Raw genomic sequence first — 26,111 nt, 5'->3', positions numbered from 1 at the left:
AGTAAAAACAACAACAACAACAACAACAACAAAAAACATGTATAGCCTAACAAATGGCATTGTACATCTTATTGGCAGCAGGAATGAAGGATTTCCTGAATCTTTCTGTTCTGCAGGTCAGGATCAGGTCAGTTTCCACATTTATGTTTCAAATAAAGAAGGTCAATTTGAAAGGCTTATGTGCATGATTAATTTCCCTTCACAGGGATTAATAAAGTAAACCATCCAACCAACCATGATTATCATGCAATTGACAGTTGATATTAGTTAACAAGGTCTGTTTATAAATGGCAGAGGCATGGCCAACCCACTGCACCTTGTAGATGTTTTAAAAATAAAAACATGAATAAATGAACCCATGTATTATTTGAACAGCTTAGTACTGGATGCACAACAATAAGGTACATTTATATGCACGGCATGGGCCCAGTTTAATATAATACACAATTTTTTAAATATAGTAGGGGGTCCTTGCTCCATCTCTCCATCAGTTTAGGGGTGCTACCTTTCCTCCCATCAGAAGCTGCCTTCATCAGCTCTTGTTAACTATTTCCATGTTTTCCCATTTTCTGTGTTGTAAATTGTTTTCTTGTCTGTATACAACATCTATTGCACGTCTGTCTGTCTCCATCCTGGGTGAGGGATCCCTCCTCTATGGCTCACCCTGAGGTTTCTCCTATTTTTTCCCTGTTAAAATGTTTTTTCTGGGAGTTTTTCCTCAGTGGATGTGAGGGTCTAAGGGCAGAGGTGTCAAACTCTTTTTTAGTTCAGGGGCCAAATTAAGTGCAATTTGATCTCAAGTGGGCCAGACTGGTAAAATAATAGCATAATATCCTATAAATAATAAGAACTCTAAACTTTTCTCTTTGTTTTAGTGCAAAGAAGTGCATTATTAAGATGTATAGGCCTACATTAAGGAACTATCCTATTACAAAACATATTATGACCAACCTGAAATTTCTTGAGAAAAATAATTGCAATTTCAACAATATTATGCATCTTCTATCTTCTATGTAATTTTTACATCTGGTAAATTCATCCTGCGGGCCGGATTGGACCCTCAGGAGGGCCGGTTTTGGCCTGTGGGCCTTATGTTTGACACCTCTTGTCTAAGGGCAGAGGATGTTGTCATGATGCTGTGTACAGTAAAGCCCTGTGAAAAAACGGGCTATACAAATAAAACTGCCTTGCCTTGCTTTGCTTTGCCTATACTAGAAAGCACAGTCTCATCAAAGAGTTGCATAAGAAGATTAATGCTGTTCCCATGAAGCTGGGGCCTGTTAGCCTATAGCTTAGCACAAACACTGGAAACAAATGGGACCAGCTAGCTTGGATAAAATAATCCCACCACCACCACCTCTGGGCCAGCTGCAAAAAAACAAAACAAAACAAAAAATAATAATCATTTGAACTGACATGCTTTAATAATATGACACATATTTTCATAAATGCTTCAGAGCTGCAGCTAAAGTCTGTGCATCCTGCATCCTCTCCCATCATCCTCCTCTTCTTCATCATCATCATCATCATCATAGCCCGTTCGTGAACGCGCACGTCGGGTCGCCATAGTGGAGGGGGGGGTTGGGGTTTGGGGTTTGTGGGCGGAGTCTTCCTACTGCTGCAGCTGTCCATGGTCGTGTAGTGGGAGCCAGAGAGAGGGTCCTGGTACGTGCGAGATGCGGCCATAGTCACGCTCCACTCTCCATCATTATAACCCGCCGGGATCGGTAGTTTTGTGCAGCAGATCCGAGCCCGACTGAAAGGTGAGCCGCTCCGTGCGTTTCGTGCATTTCCTCCCTCCTCGACACGGTGCCCCTTGCCCTTGAAAATTAACGCTGACGATCCATCCCTGCCTTGCATCAAGAGCAGGCCAGGAAGCAAACCAACATGGATGCTGTGCGCTATAGCTGCCACCGCCGCTGCTGCTTCTGCCGCCGCTGCTGCTGCTGATGGTGATGATGATGATGATGATGCTTGCACACAGAGATTATGCTCCTACTAGCATCGTGTTCTCTGAGTCTTAATCCTCCTTATAGACAGTTTTTTTTTTTTTTTTTTACAACGGGATGCGATTCGGATCAAAGAGGAAATTTGACACCCAGTCCGGCAGAGCAAGTGGTTTGTGGTGAAAATGTAGAAATACGCCTCAAATCTACAGGGCTTCAAATGCTAGACCAGTGGCTGTTTGTTCACTGACTGGTGTCAAGCTGACACCCATTTGGAGGCAGCTACATTCTCAGGGATGATTTTTTAAAAAAATCTTTCTTCTTATTCCTCTTCCTCCCCTTTTCCCCTTTTACTTGCAGCATAAACCTGCTCTCTTTCTGTCTGTTGCAGCAGGCTTGATGGTATGGATGTCAGTGACTGATTTACTTACAGCAGCAGCAGAGGCAGCAGAGGCAGTCAGTGGGTCCTGCCAGGATGTCACACTGACAGTATCACGTAGGACCATTTGAATCATTTGTGCAAATAGAAACTGAAACTAAAAAAAAAATTATGGGAACATCAGATTAGAGCAGAAAAATATAACAGATCCTGCATTTTGCACATCCAGTTTTATACTTTCACTAGAGCCGGGTCTCTCCATATGTCACACGTATATACAGGACAGTTGCATCTAATCGAGACAGGGTTAGACCAGCTGTTGCCTGCAGTCTGGAGGATTCAATCACACAGAGGCCTAGTCTGCTTTGACTGAACAGATGTACATTACAATAAACAGGTCTGGGTTTTCCTTTCTGTTTCTGTTCCGCAGCCTGTGGACGTAACAAGCACAAAAAAAACAAAAAAAGCGAAAAGGACAAAAAGAAGGCATCATGGCTGCTGAGCAACAGAGGCAGCGCTCTCTGTCCACCGCTGGTGAGTCTCTCTACCACGTGCTGGGAGTGGAGAAGGTGGCCACGTCGGATGACATTAAGAGATCTTACAGGTGAGTGAGGCCTTTTTCTTCTGTGATTTTGGCTCGACATCTCCTCCTCCTCCTCCTCCTCCTCCTCTTCCTCCTCCTCCTCCTCCTCTGCTGCTGCGACAGAGTCTGTGATTGTCGAGTGTCATTTTTTTTTCACAGGAAGCTGGCGTTGAAGTTCCACCCCGACAAGAATCCCGACAATCCAGAGGCAGCAGATAAGTTCAAGGAGATCAACAACGCCCACGCCATCCTGAACGACCCCACGAAGCGTAATATTTACGACAAGTACGGCTCTCTGGGACTGTACGTGGCCGAGCAGTTTGGAGAGGAGAACGTGAACACTTACTTTGTACTTTCAAGCTGGTGGGCAAAGGTGAGACGGAGAGGAGCAGCTCAGACCTTTCAGTTTTCACTCATATACTTCTTTTTTCTCCTCTGCTCTGTTCACACACTCACTGTCATCTCTTCATGTTTTCTCTCCCTCCCTCCCCTCCCCTCCCTCCTGTGGTTGTGCCGTGCTGCAGGCTCTGTTTGTATTCTGCGGCCTGGCTACTGGCTGCTACTTCTGCTGCTGCCTGTGTTGCTGCTGTAACTGCTGCTGTGGCAAATGTAAACCACGGCCTCGGGAGGGCCAGGACCAGGAGTTTTATGTGTCGCCCGAGGACCTGGAGGCTCAGCTGCAGTCCGACGAGAGAGGTGAGTCCGTGTCCGTCCCCCTGCCCGCCACTGCTCCCATGACACAGATTTATTTCCAGGACCAGACCTCAGGGATCCAGATTAACTTTGTTTTATTTTACTAGGAGCACAGTGGCCCCCTAACTTAAAATTTTAGGAGCAAACACTGTAAACCGACTTGCAAAGCAAATATTCACATTTCCTTTTCTTTCATGATGCTGACACACATTGGTCTGCCACTTATAATGATGGATTTCAGATTCTTTGAGTTGCCCCTTCCACGTTTCACCAAAAACAGCAAATTTACTGATTGCACTTGCGCAAGTAGATGAAAGATTTACTTGCACTGTCTTTTAGGAGCAAAATGCCCTCATTTAGGAAGAGGGACCCGTATGCAGGGACAAGGGCGCCGCCATAGCTCCTCCATACCGGAACTCCTGACCGGAAGTTGCTATTCTTCATGCATATTTGATTTGATTTATTTGGATCCCCATTAGCTATGGCAATGCCAAAGCTATTCTTCCTGGGGTTCATACAACATATTTACAATGTATCAATGCAATTTATGTCCCATACAATACAATCCATGTTCAAATACAACATAAAACACAAAGAAATACAAACAGATACACAACACAACAATACACAGACAATACAAGACAGCTCCCTACTGTAGGTCAGCAGTGATACGTAGTATTTACATATTATGATGTCATGTCTACATATATTATATATATTGGTCACACAATTAGAACTCAAGTTTCTATAGCCCATTGATGTTACATCCAGTGCCATTGAAACTCAGTCCCAAAATCAGATTTGACAGAATTAAAGCAGATTTGACAGTATCCCATACTTTTGGTGTACATCTCCAAGAAGATATTATTTCGATGTAGATACAAAATCCATGAAAGTTTGTTTTTTTCCAGCAGATATCTTAGTTACAACATGATTGAGCTAACTGGAGTAGGAGGGTTTTAACAAATGACGTCCTGATGTTAGCTTTGCTGCTGTTAGCTGTAGGCTACCTGTCAGCTGCAGCCGCTGATGCTTTTAGAAATCGTGATTCCCCAAAATTGAATAAATACCACACATAAAAACACAAAGCTGCTTTGCTTGTGCACACATGCATGTTGTAACCAAGATGTCTGCTGGAAAAAAGGATGGACCATGAGGCTACTGAGTTATTAAAAAACACAGCTAACGGCTAACAACTCGCTAACGGTTGCCCAGCTAATCTACGATAACCATAATCTACTCCAGTTTGCTCAATCATGTTGTAACTAAGATATCCGCTGGAAAAAAAAAAAAAAATCATGGACCATTTGAGTTACTGAGTTATTTTGTATCTATCCACCTTTTTCCAAATGTCAAAAACGTAGGGTGGTTTTGCTCCTCCGGTGGAATTGAATGTTAATGTTTCCATGGTTTCAGTAGTCGCGGTAAACGCATGGATCTTTTTTTTTTTCATTGAAAATCTGTAAAATGCATGGATCATCACGCCAGCTTTTAACAATGGATATCACACAAATGGACATCCATTGTTAAAAGCCAGCGTTAATAGATCCATGCGTTTACAGCAACTATGACAACTAGTGTTCGGACCTAACCCTAACCCTGCATACGGGTACTCTTGCATTTAGGGGCGTAAATCTGGAGCGCTGGACGACACTCATGCAGACGATCTTTCCCCCCTTTTTGCCCCCCAACAGAGGCTGGTGGCGACCCTATAGTGCTGCAGCCGTCAGCGACAGAGACGACCCAGCTCACATCGGACGGGCACTACTCCTACCACACCGACACCGGCTTCAACTAACCCTCTGCTCCCCATCGACCCCCTGCCCCCCCCCCCCCCCCCACTCCGCCCCCCTATACGCCCCCCTGGCCTGCGGTCCTGCCTGCTTCCCTGCTCCACCTCAGTGAGACGAAAGAAAAGGGGCAATCCATCTTTCCACTTCAGAAAGGGAGCCATGCAGAGGAGAGGGACTAGTGAGCATGCCCCATGAAAGGAACTACTGAAGTCACATCCCTTACACCTGTTCCCCAATTGGTCCACCTACTTATACCCCCTCCCCGCTTCCCTTGCCCACCCCCTTCTCCCCCCTGCCCCCTCGCCCTCAGTACGAGAAGAAAAGAGAAACAACTAAATAGTTTCGTTTTTATTTCTTCTTTTGTATTTCTTGGCCTTTAACCACACAGGTCGCCTACCCCCCACTGTCCCTCTCCCATCTCTTTTGCATCATGGTGTAGCATGCACTGTTTATAAAAAAAACATGGTCTCCACATTCTTTGCAACATTTTTACTTTGCAAGACTCATGGTGTAGGTGCAATATGTTCATACGAGTACAGTTCACAAGGAGGAGGAGGAGGAGGAGGAAGGAGGAGGAGGAGAAGGAGGAGATGTTTACCTGATATTTAATGCTCTAGGAATGGAGAGCCATGGCTCAGGGAGTTGCTGGTTAGAGAGATTGTGTTTTGCTGGGTCAAGGCGGTGCCATGTTTAAACCTTCAACAACAGAGCCGACATGTATTAGTCTGATTTTCCACCTCTGATTTGCTAATCGATAGCGTTTTATTTGAAGATGCCACCTGCCATCGTCAGTCTTTTGGCTCTGTGTGTGTGTGTGTGTGTTTGTTTGTTTGTTCGTCTCTTGTTTGCTCCCCTGAGTGTTTTTTTTTTACGTGAATCATGAGGATGTTGAGGCGCAGAGCTTTATTTAGCAGACAGTTTTTTTTCTTTCTGCCACAGCTTTATTTCCGCTCATCTTTGCAGGACTTCCTTTTTTTTCTCCTCCCTGCTGCACTGAACAGGTCACTTTTATATTGATCCACAATTGACAAATCATTTATACATTTTCTTTTTTTTTTTATGTCGTAAAGATGTTAACACTGGATTCATTGAATAGAAACACCAGCTTTTAAATGAATCTCACTGATAATTAACATTTTTCTCCAGTGGATAGTCGTTCCTAGGGTTATTGGGATCATGCTGTGTCGCTGCTGTCTTTTCCTTTTTTTCTCTCTCTCTCTCTGTTTTTTGTTCGTCAAAACTATTTCAGAGACAATGCATTCTTTCCATTTCATCGAACTGTGGCAGTTATTTTTAATTTAGTTATTGATTTTGTGCTGTATGAAGCCCCCACAAAGGAGCTCCAGGTGGTTCTGACTCTGATCAGAGCTGTTCAAAGGTAGAAATAACAGATCTCTAGCAGCAGCAGCAGCAGCAGTTCTGGTTCAAAAGAGAGACATGTTGTCTTGGATTTATTTAAGAAGTTAAACTGATGTGAAAAAAAATACAATCAAGTTGCAGTTGCAGAGATATTTAGGGAATAAAGCAACGACAGAATATCCACATGGGGATATTATACTGTAGGTTGGGAGGAGGAATAGTCAACTTCATCATGTTTTAGTCTTTGTGTGTTTTCAACTGAAGTCTGAACTATTTGAGATTTTGTCCGATGCTGTGATCGTCGCTCATTTTTTTGGGGACTTTTTAAATCATGTACGTAGAGTGATGATGATGAGGCATATCATCTGTGAGCCAGCGCTATACAGGCAGCTCTGAGGAAAATGACTCTACAGATTTTTTTTTTTTCATATACAGTACTGTCCGTCGAATCTGCATTAATACTGCAACGCATTTGAGAAACTCCCCCATAGATCGCCACGAAACATCTTTGCCACATCGTTCATTATTATCACGTCGTCATTTCATAACTGCTAATAATGTGCTTCAATGGTTTACAATTGGTGAGCTCCTGTTGCCCACCCCTCTGCTATTAACGGTATGGATGTTGACCTCTGTGGCCCTTGTATGATGTTTCCTGTAACCCTTTATGAAACATAGATGTTCCCGTCATGGCTTTTTCATTGAGATACTGAAAAATGCTACTGTAAATGTTCTAAGTTGAATGCACTGTGTGTTTAAAAAATTATAATGGATCAATGATCAGGAAATGACTCCATAAAAAGATAATATAGTATATAGTGTAACTATAGTGAAATGGTTATATGATGCATTTTTTCTTTTTGACTTTTATTTATTTCATACTTTGTCATGTTTCAGATGATGATTGGCTATAATTTTAAATGGTATGGTGTTGTTATGTAACCATTACATTTGGCCAGGGATGGTTTTAATGGTTAAAAGGTGGCTTGTACATACACTCGGCCCATATAAAAGTATAAATCTTAAACGTTTATGTTGTAGCATGGTAATTGTGTGTCTGGAAGAAAACGAAAAAGTGGATCATTGATCTGGTTTGCTGTTGTTGAATAAATGTTCATGAACATTTTGACTTGTGTCCTCGTCAGAGTGGATGATACTCACGTCTTTGTCACACAGACACTCACACTGTGAACAGTTTGGAGAAGGTTCAGTTCATTTCATTACATTTCGATTTATTCCATTCATGGTTTACATACTTCACATGACTGAACATATTTACATGATGTACATAAACACCTTAAATGAAAATGAGCAGGATGAAGAAAAACTTATGGTACCTGCCCCTTTCTATAGCTATAATTGCATTGGCTTGGTGTACCAATATCATACACTATTTCAAAAATGAAAGATGATAAAACATAATAGTAACAAACAACAAAAGAAGTGGACAGAGCTTGTTTATCTATCTTTTCTTTTTTCCCTTATTTTTCTCTTTCTCCTTCTTTTTTGTGCTTTTTCTTTTTTTAAACATCTTCTTAAACTGAGATATACCTCTACAACTTTTCAGTTCCTTGCTTTGTGAATGCTTACACCTGCAACAGAAATACACATTTGTTTTAAGCTTAGCCTTGTAAATGTATGTTTAAAATGAAGCTTTAATCTGTTATCCTCTTCCTCCATCTTGAACATGTTCTGCAAATGTTCTGGTAATGCCCTGTTCTTTGCCTTATACATTATTTTTAAGGTCTGAAGATCTATAAGGTTCAGATCCCTCAAGGCATTTATGGCGCAGCTACAGAGTCCAAGACAAATTTCCCTGGGTGGGACAATAAGGTTTATCGTATCGTATCGTATCGTATCGTATCGTATCGTATTGTATTGTATTGTATCGTATCGTATCGTATCGTATCGTATCGTATCCTCATGACTGGATTTATAAAGGCCACAGTTATTTATGTTTAACACAAAAACACACAAAGAAAAAACTGATGTGCGAGCACACAGGCACTAACAGGTGAGGAGCACTTCCCTATAAATATATAAAACATCCTAATCCCAGGTTGGCAGTGGTGGAAGAGGAACTCAGATGTTTGAAGCAGATCAAATACACTGCAAGTACAAAATGTGCTCATTATACAGAACGGCCCATTTTAGAATAATGTATATTACATTACAATATTTTATTGATGTGCAAAATCTCTTTAATATTGCCACTGGTAAGTATTATATAACTGGTCCTCTGAAATTATAATGATAAATTATAATATGTTTGTTCATTATATTCTGAATTTTATTAATAATCTGTTAAATTCATGTGTGTAAAGTAACTGGCTGTAGCTGACTTGTGTCCTGTTCTGCCAGCAGATGGAGACAAGTTATTTATTTCACCTCATCACTGTGTCACATTGACTTAACTTTATTTACACTACAGAGATTTGATTTAATACGCAGATTTCCTTCTATATATTATAACATTAACATCAGATATTTGTCAAATGGCCCTTGTTTATTAGTCTGTCTGGACATTCACACACAATGACACAACTGTTTAACAGCCTGAACCTTTCAATCTGTTTGGGAGGTTTGGTTATTAGATTAAGATAAGATTAGCCCGCAATAAATTATAATATTATGTCACTTTAGCTTCATTCAGGCTTTTTGTATATTATTAGCTCTAGGTGGTTGTAATGTCCTGGTTGCAAATATTTTGCAAGTCATGCAACAAGTGAAATGCAGCTACGCTAACTACATTGGTCTGCTTTAAGGTATACGTAATAATGATAATCAGTCATGATGATAAAGTAATAAGAAGGTCCAGGAAATGTATCAAATATTAACATCACACTGAAATGAGTAAAATAAGTAATCTACTTATCTACTTATACATCCAAAGGCATGGGAGCAAATTAAACAGGAACTCTGCAGCAAACAGGCATTAAAAACCAACTTTTATATAGTTTTTGTGTGGTGGTTTCTCTTGTGTGATTACAGTTTTTCTCAGTTGCCTTGGTACATTTCTCGAATCATTTGCAAAACAGCAAGTGCATTCCTCAAAACAATTTGTACAAATAGCAAAACACCATGGATTACCTGCAAAAGCCAGTCTCTTGCTCAAAATCCTCAGTTCATCTCTTAAAAGTAAATATCTGTGTCAGTGAACATGTCAGGATGACAAGTCCTTGTATCATTGTGTACGGATAAGACAGTAAAATTGCTTTGTCATGTTGTCAATATAACAGTAACACTGGAGGCATGTTCTGATATAAACTATGGCAAACGTTTTGCTGACAGTTATTGTAAATTGTTAGTTACACCTTTGTGAGGTTGATTGCAAGAGACTAGACTGAGATTCACATTTACGCTTTTACTGTTTGTACTGTGATTTGTTGACAGACCATGTCATTGCGATACAGAAAGGAAAAGACAGAACTGCATCGCATAATGAAAATGTATAGAAATATGCTTGACATATAATATGACAACTTGTGAGACTATTCAACAGAGACCCATTATAATACATTTTGATCAACATGACGTAAGCAATTGATAATGTAGGAAACAGCAGAGAATTGTACATAATAGTTTGCATGGATGTACCAAAGCATTTGCAACTTGTTAAAGGTATAATGTGTAGGAATTCCCCCCATCTAGCGGTGTGGTTGCATATCGGAACGTATTCTTGATGTTGCATTCACGTGAAATCAGGCAGACGTCAGACAGACAACAGAGGCTGCATGTAACAGGATAAACAAGCGTCTATGTAAGTACGAGAAAGCTTTCATTTGTATGCGGGTGTGATTCGACTTCAGTGAAATACGTATTTATGAAAGCAATATTTGATTTTTGCTAATAAAAAGCCAAATAAGTTACATACTGGGGCTTTAAAGAAATGATAAACTGCTTTTTTGATGTGCACAAGTGACACAGTGATGCAAAGACTGAACAAGTAGTTTTGAGGATTTCAATTGTGATCTGAGAAATGTACGAAAGCGACTGAGAAAAACTGTAATAGACAAAACCTTTAACTCTGGTTTGGATCAGTGCTGCTCACCTGTACCACCAGGTGGCACCAGCAGCTCCAGCAGCTCCATCACATCCACTCCTATACAAGATTTACTCCGTCAGAGAGGAGACACAGGTGACGGGTGAAAACTATTTCACTGATGAATGTCGTGAAGTGAAGCTGTTATAACCTGAGCTCTCTTGAACCGCCGTCTCTCCACCGTGAGATTCATCAGCGCTGTCTGGGCCGTTTGGGCTGTTGAGCTGCACCTTTATCACCTCAAGTGCTGGAAGAGTGTGGGACATTATAATCACACTGTCAATGATGTTTTATTACACTTGACTGGAGCAAAGTTCTCAGATTTCAGTGTGCTTTTCTTATATGAATTATTAACGTGGATACAACGGGGTTTATCTAATCTGGTTTAACGTTTATGCACAAATCCAGTTGTGAGAAGTGGCTGAGTACATTTTGTTACTAACAATTTGCAGGTGAACACAAAAAATACATGATCATCTTATAAAATAAAGTATGTCCAAGCAGAATTTCATGATATATTTAACACAAAAGAACACATAATATTTTTGAATGGCCACACCATTAAACCCTTATGTATCATGTCATGGGTCGGCTGTGGGAATAAAGGTTGAATTTAATTTATAGAAACTGTCACAACATCACTATCTATTACTATTTATTGTAGGCTACTGACGGAAGTTTGCTTGGAGGCTTGGACACACTTTACAATACATCACCAAAGTGGCTCACAAATATTTTAGCCTGTGACCCCTCACCTCGCCTCTCATCTAAGATCTCAAAAAGGTGATTGTAGTTACACAAGAGGGAGATTTCCAGATATTAAAATTATTTTCAAAGAGGTTAAATTATCAAAGTATTAAAAGAAAAACAAAACAAACACAAAATACAGAGGTTGCACCCTTAATGCAGGCTGTCACTGATGCGCCATTATTTTTGTGTGAGTGTGAGTGCGTGTGCATGTGCGTGTGCGTGCATGTGTGTGTAATAATAGCCTCTGTGATCCCACGGCTCTACTTTAGTTTGTAAGTTGATCCGAGTGGATGGACGCAGCCTGCAGCGACGAGCTCAGAGCTAAAAGCTAAAAAAAAAACAAAAACAAAACAAAACCACCGCAGTGACAGCGATGAACCGGCCAGGTAAGAGCAGCTCACACCGGCCTCTCAGCTCCACCAGCCCCGGCCAGGTGGTAGTTTAGTCGGTATAGACGTGTTTACTGAGTCGGTGCTCAGGTCAGTCGGTGCATTAGCTTTAGCAGGCTAGTTCAGCTTCAGCACCGTGGACAGCTCCGGCTCTATTAGTTTAATATTGATATAATTGTATAGTGAGAATATTTAATAGGCTACATTTTACAACAATATAGACCTGAGGACACTTTAAGTGTTTATTAATGTATAGTTACAACTTATTTATCTGTTTACACACCAGACTCCACTGAGGAACCTGTTCACACCGACTTAATAATAATGATAATGATGATTAACTTTATTTATATAGCACTTTTCTTAACAAAGTTACAAAGTGCATTATAAATGACTACTGTAGGTAAGATAAAAGAATAATGAGCATGAAAACGTCTCAAATAACCCTTAAAGGGATAGTTCAACATTTTGGCAACTCGTCCTCTCACCATAATCCCTTTAGTCATAGCAGTAGGTTCATTAGTATTAGTATTCAGGAGTATTCTGTTATATGTACTTGTGATATTATGTATGGGTTATTGAAGTTTCTAATGGTATATTTGTGTTTATTTTCTGTATGTTGTCATTATTTAGAGTCTGATGTAGAGGATCCATCAGAGGTGTTTTCATTAAATTTCATGAAATAACCTTTAATTATCGGTGCATGTTGTTTTGAGATCGGCGGGGCAGAGGCGTGAGCTGAACACAATGGAGGTGAACGGTAGGCCTACATGTCCCATGTCCCTCATCAAACTCATCAAATACACAATCCATCAACTCCACAACGCTCTGGTGGACAAGTTGTGACCTGCACATTCACCACACTATGAGATAATCATGTAACATTAAGTAACATTACAACACATGAAGCAAATACTGAACTACTTGCGCTTTTTAAATCCCTCCACCCAGCAGCCGTGTCTGGAATGTAGTTCCGGCTGAATTTACCTCTAAAACAACTCTGTCTCGTAACGTTACATGATTATCTCATAGCGTGGTGAATGTGCAGGTCACAACTTGTTCACCAGAGCGTTGTGAGTTGTTGGATTGTGTATTTGATGAGTTTGATGAGGGACAGGGGACCTGCACCGTTCACCTTCATTGTGTTCACGGAGCAGCTCACGTCTCTGCCCCGCTGATCTCAAACCAACATGCAACGATAATTAAAGGTGATAAACCTGCTGCTATATTGGCCATAGGAGAATTATCCAAAAATGTTGAACTATCCCGTTAAATTAGAGTTTTAATAGCAACAGAACATGTAGGAATAATAATGCAGTTAAAACAGTAAGATAATTAAACTAAATCAGACATTACCACAGGTTAAGATGAAAAAATGTGATATTAATTTATATAAAAGTCTGTTATAAATAATATATCAAGTGTTATTGTAGCACCAATGCAGGTAATGTGATTTAACATACATATTCCCTTCTTCCTGAGGTTTTGGTGGAGCTCCATCATCCATAAACTTCTCCACGAGGATAACAGAAACATCTGTGAATGGATGCTCGGCCTCAGATCTGACAGACGAGGACTTAGAAAGTCTACATTTCGAACTCTCAAAGGTGATGCAGCTTCTTTTTGTCTTCACAATGTGCAACATGTCTGATTACTCAACAACATTTCATTTTTTGTTGTGTTTTTTTGTTTTATTTATTCAACATAGACAGAGGATGAGATCCAGACCTTGCGACAGGTGCTTATCGCCAAAGAGCAATATGCAGCGGACATCAGGAGACAGTTGGGTCTGAGCCCTCTCAGTAACATCAAAGAAAACCTGTCCAAAGGCTGGCAGGAGGTCCAGACCTCAGCACCGTAAGTGTAACCTCATGAATATTGCATGTTTAGACTGGACGCTGCATGGGAATAACATGTTCTGCTCCCTCCTTTTACATTTTTGTCCACCTCTCACACTTTCCCAACTCCCCACGGTCAAATGAAAGGTCACTGGGGCCTGATGTTTGGCAAGGAGGTGCGTCTTTGGGTAAACTCTTGTCCCGAGTTTCAGAATGAAAGTCCATTTTTTGGCCACCCATGACCATGAAATGTCCACCTCTGCTTATGGGTTTTTTAATGTATTTTAAAGTAAAATTTTTAACTAACCGATATCACCATGAAACTTCTCAAGTTTATTACTCACATTAAGACAAATATTTTTTGTATTACAAGTTTAGTCAAATTTTATGTTTAAATATGAGGCAATATCTAATGAAATATGCGCTAATTTCCAGAACAGAAATCTGAACAATGGATAAAGCCCCTTTCAAAATTCTTGTTTCATTTTGTTGACATATTAGAGTCAGAAGTTTTCACAGAGGGGATTTTGGATTTCTCTTTTTATCACTAAAATACTGTCACCAGCCCTAAAGCCCATAGAGCCCCATAGAAATAATGTGTTTTTGCAGCAAAAACAACTGGCCATGAAGGGGTTAAAAATGTTGAAACCCATGTCAAAAGTGATTTTCATGTTTAGTCAAGACCCAGCCCTATATGTAGCACACATATTTTGGGAGTAACTGATGTCTAAATTTTGTCCAGGGGTCAAGGATGTGGTACAAATTGAAGGATCATCCGAGGGTTAAACTCTCTGCTACGCTCCTCCTCCTCCTCTTCCTCCTCCTCCTCCTCCTCCTCCTCCTCCTCTTTTAGTCTTATCTGCTTTAAGACACTGATACCTCAGCGCTGGTGGAACATTTCTCACACATTGTCGGAGTGTGACATGCTTATGTAACAGTGAAAACCACACTAATGACCATTGACTGTCTTAAGTCGAGGTAATCGTCATCATCTGCTGCTGCTGCTGCTGCTGCTTACACTACCTCTGCCTGTTCTGTTTGTTCTGGTTTCAGGTATCTCACTGCGTCGGCAGCGCTGGACGACATCAGCCACTCCGCTGTGTGAGTGCAGATCATCAGAAGTACATTGTTAATTAAAAAGACAAAAAAAAGAAAAATACTGTTATGACTACTTTTGCATTTAAAAAAGTGAGAAAAAAAATAGTAGTTGTTCATCTACAATATATGATCTAGAACTTTAAATAATTAATAACGATTATCATTAGCATTATTTTGTTGCACCATTTTCCAAAAAATTAAAGGGACAACGAGGAGTTTTGGAAGGCGAAGTGTTTTCACACTACATTTCCCATGAGCCTCTGCACGCACTGTGAAATTCTTGGACCGGTGCAAGACGGACGAAAGCAAAAACATTTGCCAAGAATGAAATCAAGAATGAAAGTCGGAGATCAGATACCGTCGTAGTTACAACCATAAACAGCGATCCGGTGGCGTTATTCCCATGACCTGCCGGGCAGCGTCCGCGAAACCGAAACTAGGAAATGCTGGGCGAGTCAACCACTAAATAATAATAACAAAATAACTATAAAGACAAAACGATATATTTATCGAAAATGGAGCCATTAACAAGTGGGTAACGTAGATTCATCCACATTAATATGAGACTCTTTTATAACCAAAAGCAAACTCCTTGTTGTCTCTTTAATACAAAATAATAGGCTCCAACAAAGACATTTCACAGTGCAGGGTTTCCCCACGTTTTTTCCGTCCTGTGCTGCTGCGATGCTAAAGATGGATCTTCTGTTCTAAGAAAGAAGTGATGGGATTGTCGGCGCCAAATAGGATCGGTGCCCCATTAATAGACTTACAGCTCTGACTTAGCGCAGGCAGCAGTAGTATTGGCAGACGACAGCAGAGCCTCGAGCGTTGGTTTGAATCAGAGCGGATCTTCTGTCGGCTGCTGCATCAAAGGCCATGATCTGGTTGTTTACTGTTTAATTCCTGTGTGTTCATTCATAACATACATGTTTTATGGTCTTTGAATGCATCGTCTTGTCATTCAGATCCTGATTGATTCCTGTTTTTCTTTTTTCTTTTTTACCTTGTTGTAGATATGTGAGGACACGGGAGAGTCTCTCGCAGGCCGGCCAGGTGACGTCGTCCGCGCTGTCCACCGTGGGCGTGGCGCTCACCAGGAGACTGGCCGAGATGAGGTAACGTCACAGTTGGCTTTGCTGCTGCTCCCTCTCCTAATCGAAAGGAGAAAAACAAGGGTTAATGCAATTAAGACAACAATAAGCTCAAACGTCTTAGCTTCAAGTGTTGAAAAGTTCCTGGGAAATCAGCTTTCTCTTTATTACGATGCAAATTTATGCACCAAGCTGCTCCGAGAGGAAAGAGAAATCTGATCGGATCGTCTTGGGAGAACCTGAAGTTTGAGGCGTCGGGTTCACTGAGTTCACAAGAACAATAAGATAAAAAAAACACTACACATTGGTTGTGGAGAATAAAATGAGACAGAGGGTTAACGATGCATCGAGGCTCCTGAGGGAGAGAAAACACACACAGACACAGACACACACAGACATAGACACACACACATAAACACTGTCTTTGGCTAATTCAAGCAGGCAGATGGACGAGCAGGAGACCAACAGAGTCACAACAAGTGGGCAACATGTCAGAGAAATACTTTGAAATGCAAAGTGAGGTTACTGTTACAATCTGGCAAACTGAAAGAGAAAACCTGCACATCTCAAGCTTGAATTTGCATCTGCACAAGATACACAATCAAAAATCAATATTAGACTTAGCTTAGACATACATTTATTCTCCTATGACAGTTGGTGTGTAGTAATGTGACGTGACATGAATATGACTGTATTTTTAATTTCTTGGTTTATTTCAGAAATACAGAAACACTGAAATATATTACAATGAAAACATGCACATACCACCGTATATGTAAGAATTGCTCAGTCCAATCACCTGCCAAGTATTTTTTTGGGTAACACTTTATAATAAGTACACACTATTAAGCATTAGTTAAGCATGAATAAATACTGACTTCTTCATTTATAACGCATAAATACTCATTAGTATGGAGTATGTAGTTTATAAGCACTAACAGTACTTATAAATTACATACTAATGAGTATTTATGCGTTATAAATGATGATTCATTTAATGCTTAACGAAACACTTGTGCATTTTGAAACAGTTTCCAGTGAATTTATCTTTTTCTTTTTTTTAAGTTTATTTAGTGTGGAAAATAAAGAATAATGCTTGATTTATCCTTCAAAGCTAAAAAGCTGTACATGTCTTTGCACAGCATATGTTTTTAATGATAAATCCAAAAATCCATCCAAAAATGTTCAAAATCTTTTGACTATCAAAGGGTTTCTATGAAAACTGATGCTGACGCTTGGGGCAGGAAAAGTGTCTTAACTTAAAAGTTCGACCGTCTTCCTCGCTAGTGTTGTGTTGTTTTGTTCAGCCGGTAAGCGACTGTAATCCAATCACAGTGGTACATCTGGACATCAGCAGCAGCAGCAGCAGCTGATAAGTCCCCTGTTGTTGTTGTTGTCGTTGTTGTTGTTGTTCTCATCCATGTGTGACGTTATCTGTGTGTCTGTTTTTATCTTCACGCTGCAAACGCCACAGAGCTCTGCCTCTCCCGAGCCCGCCACGGTAAGATGCAGACTGTGTCCACTGGTGCATCTCAATACAGTATATTAGAATATCATGGGAAAGTTTATTTATGACAGTAATTCAATTCTGAAAAGTGAAACTAAACACAGAAACACAGAATCTATCTATTTAATTTCTTTTAATTGTAATGATTATGGCTTTACATTTAATGCAGAGCTAAAATTCAGTATCTCAAAAAAATGTAATATTACAAAAGGCCAATTCTTTTTTTTTTTTTTATTAAAGCATTTTTAATATGGGAAAGTTGGCCTGCTGAAAAGTATAAGTCCATTTATATATGAATACCATAACTTGGTTGGGGCTTTTTGATTTTATTAAAGCATTTTTAATATGGGAATATTGGCCTGCTGAAAAGTATAAGTCCATTTATATATGAATACCATAACTTGGTTGGGGCTTTTTGACTTGAACTACTGAAATAGACTTTTCCATGATATTCTAATTTATTGAGATTCAACTGTATAGTTTATTATATACAGTATTGTACAAAACCAAACTTATAGAATCCAAAACAAGCTTGAAATGAATGTTTTTATGCATAAAAGTGTCCATATAGTGGGACAGGATTTATTATAAGTAAAATCAGCAGTGTCTCCTTTTTGTCATGTGCCATTAATTACATTGTTTTTTAATGCTTTTTCTGATTCTGTATTGTTTTAAAGCCTAATTTGTCACTTTAAATTTCCTCTCCCTCACCCAGCGCCCTGAGCCACACCATCAGTGTGCCGACGATGAGGTAAATAATATCACTGTGATTGTTTTTTTTTTATCAGTTCACACATTCACTCCTTCCTGCTGATGTGTGGTTAAACAAAACACTTCACTGTTTCTCTGCAGACACTCCTCTACTTTCAAGTCTTTTGAGGATATGGTTGGCAATGTGAAGGTGAGTTTATTAAAACAACGCACACACACAGAGTTTTCTTATTGTAGGCTTTATTATTGTGAGTATTGATCACTTGTTTTTCGTCTGAATCACACAGGACAAGGTGGCCGGCAGTTTGTCAAATAACGGAGACACGTCTGGGTTTGAAAGATCTTCACGTCAGAAGACATGAGACGACACACACACACGTTATGAAAAATGTTATTATTCTTCCTGTTCAATGTGAATTTGCCCGCTGTTATTTCTGTTAATTAATGCAGAATGACTAATAGGAAGTGTTAAAATTTGTAACTGGTAAATCATTTTAATCTGAAATGTAAAAATAATCTTTCATTGTGTAACATTTCAGCATGTTTCATAATGTAATTCTAATTTATCTATTTTTAGTGCGTCTAGAAACCAGCACTATTACTTGTATAATATACGTTTGTTGACATTAATTGTGACATTTACAAGAAAGATAAAGTATTTTTGTACTTTGCAGTTAAAGTCAATTAAATGGTGTGTGGCTTCTTGTCATTAATGGTCACTTTAATTAATTTTAATTCACCACAGACAGAAGTATGTTTATAAGCACTCAGTATGTTTGCACTCACTGTTACACTGTACAACCTGTAGGTGGAGCTAGAGGCATCAAAATGAATTGACTGTGCTTTGTTTAGGATTTAATTTAAAAAAGACGGGTATTATAGTTATAAATTTAATCATGGTTTAAATATAAAGGAAATACAAACATACATAAGAAATTATAAAATATTTAGAAAGAAAAAGATCTGTTCCCTGACCGGGAATCGAACCCGGGCCGCGGCGGTGAGAGCGCCGAATCCTAACCACTAGACCACCAGGGAGTGATGCTGCGAGAGAAGGTAAAATTCGTACTTGATCCTAGGATAGGACTCTTTATATCGGCATTGTTTGGAGTTATGTTACATGGCTTTTCCATAGGGCATTTCAGAAGGAGACTGTGACCCATATTTTCAAAGTCCTGCAGGTTAATGTTTTAATTACAGTACAACAATAAAGGTAAAAAAAAATACATAAAAAATCCTGCTTGGACTCCTGCTCTCAAACTTGAAAATGAAAACTGTTTTCTTTTCTTTTTTTCTTTTACCTGAAAGTGATTGAATGTCCAACTACACAACAAACAGTTGTCACTGTATTAACAACTGAATAGGCATTCGAAGTATGTTATGTCCTCTAATATAAAATCAAATTGAAGCGTAAGTTTATAGTTTTTCTATTGCAAAAGGATGCCAAGTGGTTCTCCCACTAGTTAGTTATTTTGAGCTATTTATATGTCTGTATTTATTGTTGTGGTATGTGTGACTGGTTCTTGACCAAGTACATATCTATCTATCTATCTATCTATCTATCTATCTATCTATCTATCTATCTATCTATCTATCTATCTATCTATCTATCTATCTATCTATCTATCTATCTCTTTTATAAATACGATACTAATTTTGGAAGATGCAAAATATGTGCCACATAAAAACAAACGCATATGATGTATGAGTTGTTTTGATAAATTGGCAACATCTATGACTGCAATATGTAATGTACATACAAAATATATTACATATGTTGATGACATAGATTATATCTTCATACTGCATGTACAGTAAGGGATAATGATAAATCGATTTTTATGTGACATGTATGGCAACATCTTCCTTGATATAGGGCCATTTAGATCATATATTACTATTAATATTTCTGTATAGGAAATGCTGTGTCTTTAGCACAGAACTAGATAAGTGAGGGTTCGTTTCGAGCTTCTTCCACAGAGGAGCAGTTGTATGTGGTCGAACAGCTGCTGCGCCTCCATCAGGTAACCACATTGAGCTCGAACACCTGTGAAGAAGATCAAGTGTAAACTGGCACAGCTTCCAGGCTACGGCTTCAGTTTTCACCTCTGGACCAACGCCAAGTTGACTTAGACTCTCAGCCAGCGATCACTTCAAAATGATGGGTTGTCAGATTTGATGATGACCAGGGAGTCGTCACGGTAACAGATACGCTCAGGTCAAGTGTGTGAATATCACAGTTTAATTTCACTCCCTCTGACGCTTGTGCCAGTTACAACCTGCTACATGGAGATCCAGAGAGAAATCCCAGTTGGATCTTGCACAATATTATGATTTATTTGTTTTGATACTAACGGTGAGTTGCTACGGCTGCTGTAATTTCCCAGCTTGGGATCAATAAAGTATATCTATCTATCTATCTATCTATCTATCTATCTATCTATCTATCTATCTATCTATCTATCTATCTATCTATCTATCTATCTATCTATCTATCTATCTATCTATCTATCTATCTATCTGTGTTTGGATGTTTACTATGTTAAAGCGAAAGATTTGCCTAAATTGGTTTTTGCAAACACATTTTATTTAAATTATAATATGCATGCATAAGTTATAACCATGCATGTAATTAACTCTATGGTGTAAATATATGTGCACATTACTGTAGAATACTGCAAAAATGCTGCATTAAATGACCCTGACAAAACACTGTCTCTGTTTTGTGAAAAACATCCTACACTTCCTAAGGTGACATTGAGGATTTTTCTTTTGAAATGTAATAAAAGGCAAAATAAAATACAGTTATTATAGCTTAATCGCTGCACAACTTAAAACGCGCACTAAAATGTGCACTTATTTTGTTTTACTTTCCCTGCGCACATTTGGATAGTGTAAATTTTAAGAAATGCATTGGTGCAGATGGAAAAAAACAAAACAAAAAAAACAAGGGAAAAGTTCATATGTATGTCCCAGTTTTCCTGAACGCATGCACCCAGCCTGCAGTGAATGCAGATTGTTTTTTGCAAACACATTTTATTTAAATTATAATATGCATGCATAAGTTATAATCATGCAATTGACTCTATGTTGTAAATCTGTGCACATAATATATAGCCTATACCAGTAGCCTACTGTGTAATACTGCAAAAATGCTGCATTAAATGACCCTGACAAAACACTGTCTCTGTTTTGTGAACAACATTGTACAAGGTGACATTGAGGATTTTTCTTTTGAAATGTAATAAAAGGCAAAATAAAATACAGTTATTATAGTTATAATTGCTGCACAACTTGTAAATAAAACGTGCACTTATTTTGTTTAACTTTCCCAGCGCACATTTGGATAGTGTAAGTTTTAAGAAATGCATTGATGCAGATGGGGGGGGACAGAAACAAGGGAAAAGTTCATATGTTTGTCCCAGTTTTCCTGAGCCTGCCGTGAATGCAACAGCAGAGGATGTTTTGAACGTGAAGCAGCTCGTTCGCCAACATGTGGCCGTGTGCTCGTGTCCTTCCTCGGGTTATTTACAGCCTCTCCAAAGCCTCCTTTTGTCCGGTGTCACGGAGTTCCCGGTCTGCCCGACCAACGGGAAGAGCGAGCGCACGTTCCTCGTGTCCTCGAGCTCCTCTCTATCCCCGCCCCCGCGTGCCCCAGCCGCACGCGCCACCGGGGGAGGGTGGGTTGCCAGATCCTATATAAGCTGCTCGTCAGTCAGAGTTGAGACAGCGACAAGTATAGTGACCGAGCAGGGTCCCACACGGAGACTTGATCCACCAATGGGCCATTGTAACAATTAGCACCTCTTCTTACTTCCGGCCATCCGCACCTTAACAACCGCACCTGGTGCTAACAACAACAACAACAACAACAACAACAACAGCATCTTAAAACTTCAGGTAGGTCAACATGGACATCTCCTACTGTCCCTGAACGGCTCCTAACTCTAACAGCTCTCTAACCAACTCTCTGCTACACCTCAGTGTGGTGTCTTTCTTTTCAGTTTCCCCTCACTTTGTCTCACTGCACCTTCTTCTTCCTCCTCCTCCTCTTCTTCTTCTTCATCACAAACTACACAGGTAGTTTCTTGCACAAGTGTGTTGCAATGATTTTCTATTAGTATTTGCAAACACACTCCAAACCAAACCACATGTGCATGTTTTTATATCTTTGCATATACACATTAAAAACAGCAGTTAGTTTAAGTTAAATCGCCCTCTGGTTCGTGTTGAAGTTTCCATGTTTTCGTGCCACCTGCTGTTTATCTGGGCTGTGAAGTGCAGACATGTATTACTGTATTTGTCTGCGTCTTGAAATCCCCAAAGCCATCTGCTGCTGCTCACCTGGTGCTATAAGCTCTACAGCCTCTGACTGGTTCTCAGGCTCCTAAAGTACAGGCTGACTGACAAGCACCGCAGCACACTCTTTACACTTTTAAACAGCTCCAAAATACAAGTGAAACATGAAATGCATGTCCATTCACTTTTTTTTTTTTACTGCACAGCTGAAAAATCCTGCACAAGGTTGAGTTTAGGTTTTAAGTTTTGCTTCAGGGCCTTTTAAATATTTGCTCGACATGTCCTGATGAGCTGCAGCACTTGCTCAGTCTGCACAGTCACGCAGGCAGCTCATGCACTCATGCACTTCCCTTATCTGAGCGGAGCTGGGCATGTGGGCCTCGGCCTCCTCTCTCTGTCTCTCTCTCTGTCTCTCTCTGTCACATACACTTGAGTTATTTGAGTCATGGGAAACTGGAGTCTCAAAGGCAGCTGCTCCTGCTTTATCACTCTGCTGTATGTGGAGCACACGAGGGCATGAATGAGTGCAAGAATGCAGCAGAGATCCTGAGCGAAGACGTGCTCATCTGTGACTGTTGTCTTTGCAGATGATGCCATGATGTGATAGATAAAATTACAGAAGAAAAACTAAAGAGATGAAATGATTAATGTTTTCCCCCCCCTTCTCTGTGTCTCCTTCAGGTTTACCATTTTCCATCTTTGAGCGTTTTTTCCACCTTAAGGTCGGACAAAATGGCAGCAATTCCATCAAGTGGCTCCCTCATCGCCACCCATGATTACTACAGAAGTGAGTCCACTCACTGTGTGCCTGAATAATATTTACTATATCCCATTCATTTTTGGCTAAAAAAAATATATATATACCAGCTCTATGTTTCATTGTGACTGTCACTTTGTTGCAGGGCGCCTCGGCTCCAACTCCAGCAGCAGCTCCTGTGGCAGCGCTGAGTACACGGGAGAGGTCATTCCACACCATCCAGGTAGGAGAAGGGATGACGTCTCACTCTGAGAAGATTAGTGTTTGTGTGTGCATGTGTGAAACTACCTGCACCAAAAACAAACAACACCTGCTAAAACTCACTTTATCTGTCTGTTTGTTCTCCTCAGGACTCCCGAGGCAGGACTCTGGTCACTGGTGGACGTCATTTTTCTTCCAGAAGCAGAACCAGTCGGGGATGCAGAACGGGTCTGAAAATCAAAGGTGAGTGTCACGGCATCGTAACGTCACACAAACACACACGCACACTCATAAGTTTTGCAAAAAGCATCTGAAAGAGGAAGAAAAACTGGCAAAATCATGAACATACACCAGGAATAATGTGTTGTAAAAGTAGAAGAATAAGGTGAGGCAACAACCAGAACTCAGACGGCTGGTGTTTGGATCGGACAGATAAGACTGAAGCAGTTTATGTGAGTTTAGTTTAGTTTTTTGCATATTGTTAGAAGAGAAACTGAAATGTTGAGGACCCTTAGGTTTATGTCTGAAGAGTCTCAGGAAACATATGTATCTAAGTATTGAATCTAAATCTTGTGGTGTACCTCAAGGAACGTGTCTAGAGTCACTATTATTTGTTATGTTTTAGAAATGATACAATGCAAATGTTGTTTATATGCTGACGAAGGATACTGAGCCGAGGACTGAGAAGCACATTTTAGATTTATTTAGACTTAAAGGGATACTTCTTCACTCTTAAGTTTTGGTTAAAATTAAAAGCATCTCACTCTCTTTTTCTCTCTGTGTTGTATAGGAACAACTCCTACACGGTGGCCAACGGTCAGGTGACCTGCATCGCCCGGGAGATGGTCATGAACAGACGGAGCAGTGAAAGCAGCGACAACGGGAAGTTTGAACCATCGGCCGCTCCACCACCAACAACAACAACAACAACAACGACTTCCTCCTCCTCCTCTTCCTCCTCCTAGACTCCATTCCCTGCTTCACCCCCCCCCCCCTCCCTTCCTCCCCCTTTTACACCTCCATCACCCTCAACTTGCCGTCACATATTGATGGAGATGATGAGCGGTGATGATGATGACGGTGTTTTATTTTTTTACCTCTAGTTATTATTAGTTTTCTTCTCCTTGTTGCCTCCTGTGTATAGAATGTTTTATTATGACCAAAGGTTTAAAAAAAAAAGTATGTAAAAAGTTTTTTTCATTTTATTCTTCTTGTAACATGACGTTGTGAATAATGATAAATAAAAAGCTTGCAGTCAAAACTCAACATTGTGTCTCACTGTTTCCTGTACAGACGAAAATAAACAGAGCTACTATATTATTATTCATTTAAATATTTTTAACATATGATTTTTGTTGTTGTTTCTGGTGAATCTTATATTGTTGCTGTCACCTCTTCATGTCATACTCTGCAGGGAACCCATGCAACCTACTTACCCAACAAAGCTAATCTGTTTAGCTTTGATATGATTAGCAACGATTAATTCTCTCCCTAATACATTTGCATAACAACCTCACCTCAGTTTGGAAGTGGGTCAATAGCTTCTGCAAAACAGACGTTACACAAAGTTTAGGTTTTCTTCACTTAAACGTATATTTTAATCATATTTTTAGTTCACAAAGGTAGGCTATATAATTTTTGTTGGAAGTAGCCAAACCTGCTGCCACGATAACTGCACAGCATGAAAACACAGCCGGACATTTGCTGCAATCAAACATCATTATAAAACATTTGTAAGTGTCTCAGCAGATTGTTATCAAAGTTTTTTTTTTTGTCTTTGTATAATGTTTTGTGTTTATTCAAATGCCACGTGTGGTTTCCACAGTTTTTGGTCTGAACTTTGTGCTTAAATAACACAAAAAAACATCTTTTTACTTTGAAAAACAACAAAACAGCACATCAGGAGAGAAAAAAACAGCGACACGACACAGCTGTCAGCATAAATAAAAAACTTTCCCACCTCACATTAGGAGAAAAAATGAGTAAAAATGCCAAAGTACATTTAATACAACAAAAAAAGTTTACAGGGCTGAATAAGGTCCAAGGGGAAAATCCTTAAAGAAATGTATGTATATGTGATATATAGCTGCCTCGTCTTTATTCCCAGGTTACCAGAGACATTTCCATTTTATGTTAATTTAATGGACAATAAAGTTTTATATTTTCTCATCTTTAATTCATCAAACACTGCTGTTGCTGATCCCTTGTATAAATAATCTCTTGTGAATTTTTCATGTATCATATTCATGTTATACAATATCCGGCAAACTGCAGCAGGATGCATTTCAACTGGGGTAAAAGGTAGGCTACCGGTTCTCTGAATTGATTTTTCTGTGAACATTTGAGCAATGTGCACACGGATGACTAAGAATAGACTGAACAAAGTCTGGTTGAGATAATAACTTAAGTACAAACATGTAAAGTTCTGAGCGGTTCAAGTCTCATACTAGGGCAAATGTTTTAGCGATTTAAGAAGGACGAGAGGACATGATTCATGTTTTCAGATCGTCATCCACTCTGCATGTTTTATTTTTTTTTAAAGGGCACTGATCCATCCTGTCAGCTGCTCTATTCCTGGACGTGTATCAGAAAAGGCACTCAGGTCTAAAAACGTCCTGTGATCCCGGCCAAGCACAAATGACTCTCGTGTCAGGGAGGTGACACGGGGAGTCTCC

At 39.7% G+C, this 26,111-nt stretch overlaps 3 protein-coding genes and 1 non-coding gene across 4 annotated transcripts; 3 read left to right on the top strand and 1 right to left on the bottom strand.

The window, feature by feature from the left end:
• Window positions 1–1,655: 1,655 nt before the first annotated feature.
• dnajc5aa (DnaJ (Hsp40) homolog, subfamily C, member 5aa) lies at window positions 1,656–7,882 on the top strand. The gene is made up of 5 exons (XM_085782807.1): window positions 1,656–1,763; window positions 2,756–2,929; window positions 3,068–3,281; window positions 3,433–3,604; window positions 5,296–7,882. Exons 2-5 carry the CDS (start codon window positions 2,817–2,819, stop codon window positions 5,397–5,399), a joined length of 603 nt encoding a protein of 200 aa, XP_085638933.1. The 5' UTR covers window positions 1,656–1,763; window positions 2,756–2,816; the 3' UTR covers window positions 5,400–7,882.
• Window positions 7,883–11,811: 3,929 nt separating this feature from the next.
• LOC146985075 (tumor protein D54-like) lies at window positions 11,812–18,888 on the top strand. Its single transcript, XM_085783150.1, has 9 exons — window positions 11,812–11,931; window positions 13,417–13,541; window positions 13,643–13,791; window positions 14,826–14,873; window positions 15,884–15,985; window positions 17,436–17,462; window positions 18,184–18,219; window positions 18,321–18,369; window positions 18,467–18,888. The coding sequence occupies exons 1-9, from the start codon at window positions 11,919–11,921 to the stop codon at window positions 18,539–18,541; spliced, it is 624 nt and encodes a 207-aa protein (XP_085639276.1). The 5' UTR covers window positions 11,812–11,918; the 3' UTR covers window positions 18,542–18,888.
• A 257-nt stretch (window positions 18,889–19,145) lies between these two features.
• Window positions 19,146–19,217, bottom strand: trnae-cuc (transfer RNA glutamic acid (anticodon CUC)). Its single transcript has one exon. It is a non-coding gene; the product is annotated as a tRNA-Glu (tRNA).
• A 2,691-nt stretch (window positions 19,218–21,908) lies between these two features.
• Window positions 21,909–24,702, top strand: ppdpfa (pancreatic progenitor cell differentiation and proliferation factor a). Its single transcript, XM_085782806.1, has 5 exons — window positions 21,909–22,079; window positions 23,160–23,265; window positions 23,381–23,458; window positions 23,586–23,679; window positions 24,227–24,702. Exons 2-5 carry the CDS (start codon window positions 23,211–23,213, stop codon window positions 24,399–24,401), a joined length of 402 nt encoding a protein of 133 aa, XP_085638932.1. The 5' UTR covers window positions 21,909–22,079; window positions 23,160–23,210; the 3' UTR covers window positions 24,402–24,702.
• The last annotated feature ends 1,409 nt before the right edge of the window (window positions 24,703–26,111 follow it).

The sequence above is a fragment of the Trachurus japonicus genome, chromosome 7, assembly GCF_045865225.1.
Source record: "Trachurus japonicus isolate A0001 chromosome 7, Traja_1.0".
NCBI classification, from domain to species: domain Eukaryota; kingdom Metazoa; phylum Chordata; class Actinopteri; order Carangiformes; family Carangidae; genus Trachurus; species Trachurus japonicus.
The sequence above is the reverse complement of the archived record's forward strand: the minus strand, read 5'-3'. Positions and strand labels throughout refer to the sequence as shown.